General features: G+C 36.2%; 1 protein-coding gene across 1 annotated transcript; it reads right to left on the bottom strand.

The window, feature by feature from the left end:
- Window positions 1–3,847: 3,847 nt before the first annotated feature.
- Window positions 3,848–4,777, bottom strand: LOC102006562 (olfactory receptor 10J1-like). Its single transcript, XM_013522346.1, has one exon. The coding sequence runs from the start codon at window positions 4,775–4,777 to the stop codon at window positions 3,848–3,850; it is 930 nt and encodes a 309-aa protein (XP_013377800.1).
- Between the last annotated feature and the right edge of the window lie 343 nt (window positions 4,778–5,120).

Here is a 5,120-nt window from a genome sequence, read left to right as displayed (position 1 = left end):
ATTCCTCATGCATGCTGTTTTCTTGTGGAATCCACGTCTCTTTGTACTTTCCCTGAGTTTAGGGATTCAAACTAAGATATCTCCAATTTTAATTTACTTAGTCAAAATCTGCTATTTTGTTGTGACTGAAATTCTTTTTTGCTATGTTTGGCATTTCTTAATTTGCAGATCAACAGCGATCAGTACCACATCTGTTATTGGCTCTCATCAATCTAACTGTATCAATGATCTATATATTAAAGCCATTCAAATTTAACATTTGAGGGGCTGGGGATTTAGCTCAGCGGCAAAGCGCCTGCCTGGCAAGTGCAAGGTCGTGAGTTCGGTTCCTCGTACCGGAGAAAAACCAAAAAAAACAAAAACAAAAACAAATTTAACATTTGAATGTGTATTTTCAAATATACTTGTTCATTTTATTTGTGACTTAACCTGTGTTAGCTTTATATGCTTTATATATTGGAATTCTGTCATTTAATTTATTACTGTGAGCAAATTTTAAGAATAACAAGTTAATTATTAGTTTGTTAGTTTTCTGGAAAAATATAAGAGTTTTAAATAGTTCTATAAATAGGAAACAACTGACTGTTATATAAGAGAGAATGGGGTGGTTATTGGATAGCTTTAGAAAAATATATCCCTTTAAGTCAATAAATATTTATAAAATTTAAAATTGGTAATGTTAAAGAACCTTAAAGTACTGTCATTAATTTTACATCACTTAATTCCATTTAAGTGATGAATCTTCACAACGTATATGGGTGGATTTAGTATATGATTTTAATTTTACCTCTGAAAATATATAGGACAATATCTAGGATAAATTATTTTAATCTACATCTAATAAAAATATGAAGAATATATTAAAGAAGAATGAGTATTTCTCTCACGATATTTTGCTTCCCCACCAATCTCAATCTCTCACTTGAAAAATGAATATCTACCTAATGTCATGAATATGTGTTTTTGTGATTGCTGGAATAATCTAGAAGCTAATAATGAAGACTAAATGTCTCTCCTCTAAAATCTCAAATATTTAAGTATGATTATGAAATGTTTATTAATTAAAACCCAAATTTTAAAAATAATATTTTAATTTTATTGTAGTACCCAGAAATAACAGTCTTGTATAACTGGATTTCAGCACTGATATGAGTGGAAAGCAGATTTTAACTCTGAGCCATTAAGTAGTCTAAATGTACAAAGATGCCCCTGTTCATTAACATTAATTAAATAAGATGAAATAGAAGAGAACAGAGTAAACTGGAATGAAAAACAAGAGACTAGGTTGTATGAGATAAGGCTAAGTACTGTTTCATGAGTGTTGTGTTTCTGTTTTCATGTGCATGTACTTGTATACACACATGCACACACAGAGGCATACACATGTCCCAGGTTATGGTACAGCATTCTTTTATATTGGGGGACCCAGGGTTATGAAAGAGTTTGAAATTCACTGAAGTTGATGAAGGAAATTGGTGTAGAACAAAAGGCCAGGTATTAACTACGGGAACTGAAAACTAGACAGAAAAGCAACACTTTGGAAATACTCTTTTTGTAGGGGGCCAAAAATACATGACCTTAAAACAATGACAGATGGAATAATAATTAAGACTTAGGCATGTGTGGGAGGAAGGTAAGAGAGAGTGATTAGTAAAAATAATATAAAATAGCCAGAAAAAGTTAGAGAGGTAAGAATGTAGGAATTATTTTAGCTAAAAACATGAAAATAATACATCGAATTTCCTAACATCGTCTGTTGGTATTGCAGCATTTCTCACCGTGTTTATTCTAGTGTAGTTGATTTGTATAACAGTTCAATTGGGAAAACAGCGGGGATAGATGATCCCATTTTGCAGATAAAGAAAGATGCAGTTTATAGCTATAAAAGTACTTTCTTACTCTAAAGAGAAAGGATTTGTCCCTGTATTATCATTTCCAAAGGAGTTTTACATTATTGCCTCCTGTGTTTAACAAGAAACTGCATATAAATTTTAAAGATGAGGAAATTGAGATTCAGAGAAATTAAACAATTCATTCAAGTATATATGGTAAGTAAGAACTAGATTCAGAACTCAAAATGGAGTCTTTTTATTCCAGTGTTTATGTTCTTTCCACTGAATTTTGCTGATCTCTTAAAAACTACTACCTAACATTTAAAGTAGCTAAGATTGCAGATATAGATTATCTATTACTGAGAAGATTTGATAGACAGTAGTTTTAAGGTTACTGTGAAAAATATAAATAAGGTATTTTTATTTACTGAATAAAAGTAAATGTGATCATTGTCAAATACAGGTTAACTTGATTTTTGGTTCTCTTGAATTTCACATAAACTTCCTAAAAATGTATAATTTAACCTGTGTAAGACTGAACTTTAAGGAGCTATTTGGAAAATCACAATAGGCAAATGTAATTCTAGCCTTTGAAGTTAACGTAAAGGAAGTTGTGGTCTGGACAAAACATATCACTTGATGAAACATTGTAAACATTGATGGTGGAACTGTTCCTCTAGTAAAGATCCCACATAATTATGATATTACTCACTTCCCATTTCACACTATCATCTTTAAAGACATCAAGGGGAGTGTATATTATAGTCATATACGGATGTTTGAGTTTGAAATTTATGGTGTGAGGGAGTGATTTCTTCTTAGGTGTTTCATCAAAGGACTCATACAGGGAAACATGCTTCTGTTCGGTATTTCAGAATGACTAGGAGAGGCTGCCTGAGCAAGCCTTGAAGATGGCAATGAATGGTGTCCATTAGGTGACAGCAAGCTATAACAGGTCATGTGAGTGTGGTATGAAAAGGGAAACTACAAGTCACTAAGTACTGTTGAACTGTGGGGTGTGTGGTGGTAAACAGCCTGTAGGGAAGGGGGTTACTGGAAGTGGAGGTGAGTAGTGAGAGGCAACATATTAACTCGGATTCTAGAGGACCTTATGTGATAAAATTGATCTTCTTCTTTTACTGAGTCACAGAGTTACCAGATGGTTACTTCCCTATCCACTTCATCTCAGTTCTCTCACCCTACTAGTTCCTACTCTAGACTTCCCTCTTGCACTCCTATTTATTAGTAGCTTCTGTGCATTCTGCAAGTGTCTCCAAAAATCACAATTTATTTTCCTAGGTTCAGACTCTCACATATAGTATCACTGAAAGCCTTTGTATATTCTCACAATGTAAATGCTGGAATGATTACTGATGCCACTTCTTTTGTTAACTAGGTCACCAAGGGATTTTAATCACTTTCCAAAAATATTTCTCTTACATGAGCCTGAAAATGTAGATATCCATTTTCCCATATGGCCAACCTAAAACTTATAGGAACAAGATCCAGACTTCAAGGGCTGTTGAATTTTATAGATGGCTATTTCTAGTCTATTTTATTTATGGTTTCTCTGATGCAAAAGAACTTGAATTGTCCATAAAAGAATGACTTCAGTTAGGTTTTAAATCTACATACCTCTGAATGGGTAAAGGGAAAACCATGTCAAAAAACAAGTACTATAGAATATATTTAAAGTTTTACCACACCCTGGAGCATTTCTCTCATTAATTCTGTCTGCAGTTCTGACCCTATTCTGTCCCAGGCTGCCCACACAGTCCAACCACTTTCCAACACCAGTGAGTTCTTTACGCTTGGTGTCTTGGGAGAGGCAGTCTTGCTTGTGTTTTGCAGAACCATCTCCTTTTTTCAAACGCTGGATCTGTAGTCCCTTTTTTCCTGCCTTGTCTCACCAAATCACTTCTTAACTGACTCCAGAGTCTTAGTGACTATGGTATAGCTCCACTTTTCTCTATCTAAGTAATCTTGTAAGACCCTATTTGTAATGACTCATCCCATCAAGACAGTTTTCTGCCAATAGCCCTGTACAGAGCATCTTTGACCTCTTTGTTCCTCAGGGTATACACCACAGGGTTCAGTAGCGGGGTGATAACAGTGTAGGTCACAGAGATCAGCTGATCCTCATCCTTGGTGTTCTCTGACTTGGGCTTTAGGTAGGCAATGGAGGCGCAGCCATAGTGGACAATAACCACTGTGATATGGGAAGCACAGGTGGCAAAAGCCTTCTTCCGGCCCTCAGCAGAAGCAATCCTGAGGATAGTGGAGATGATGAGGATATAGGAAATGAAAATCAAACCCATAGGAATTAGGATCACCAGAATACTGATGATCAGAGTCAAGATCTCATTGACAGTAGTGTCAATGCAGGAGAGGTTCATCACAGGTCGTATGTCGCAGAAGAAGTGGGCCACTTCACTGGCACAAAAGGGCAGTCTGAACACGGCAGACACCTGTGTCACTGCTACAGTTAGACCAGTGCTGCAGGACCCCCACACAAGCTGAATGCACTTACTCTTGTTCATGATGACTGAGTACCTCAAGGGATTGCAAATAGCCACATAGCGATCATACCCCATGGCTGTGAGCAGAAAGCAATTGTTGATGGCCAGAGTAATGAAGAAGAACATCTGAGTGGCACAGCCTGCTAAAGAAATGGCCTGATTTAGGCCTATGAGATTAGAGAGCATCCTTGGGATAATGACAAGTGTGTATACAGTCTCTGAAGCTGACAGCATGCTCAGGAAGAAGTACATGGGAGTGTGGAGATGACGATCAAGGCCAATGATGGTTACGATGATGACATTCCCTGCCAGGGTTAATATGTATAGTGCAAGGAACACAGCAAAGAGGGTGAACTGGTGCTCATGGAAGCTGGAGAAACCCTGAAAGACAAACTCATTCACCAAAGTGTGATTCTCTTTCTTCATCAAATCATGGATAGTGTCTAAGAAAGAAAAAAAGTATATAGGGACTCTATATGGGTAATTTTTGTCATATACTTCTTGTGGTTAATTCACCACAGATTTCTGCTTGTTTATGTTCACATTTTTACTTATTTCTTTGAGAAGTAGAGAATGGAGAAATGTTCTTTTCTCAGAAAGAAAGTACATGACTTTCAAGTCAAATGCAGTAAACTCCTTTTTCCATCATATGCTACCTCATTGGGGGCAAAGGTTGAATATTTCTAAGACCAGTGTCCTCATCTGTGTATGGATGTAGTGATACCATCACAGAATTGTTGATAGAAAACTTTATGCTGCTAAGTATAAC

Source organism: Chinchilla lanigera, unplaced genomic scaffold (genome assembly GCF_000276665.1).
Source record: "Chinchilla lanigera isolate Chin_1 unplaced genomic scaffold, ChiLan1.0 scaffold00067, whole genome shotgun sequence".
In the NCBI taxonomy this organism is placed as follows: domain Eukaryota; kingdom Metazoa; phylum Chordata; class Mammalia; order Rodentia; family Chinchillidae; genus Chinchilla; species Chinchilla lanigera.
Note: the sequence above shows the minus strand (reverse complement) of the source record. Positions and strands in the feature narration are given on the sequence as shown.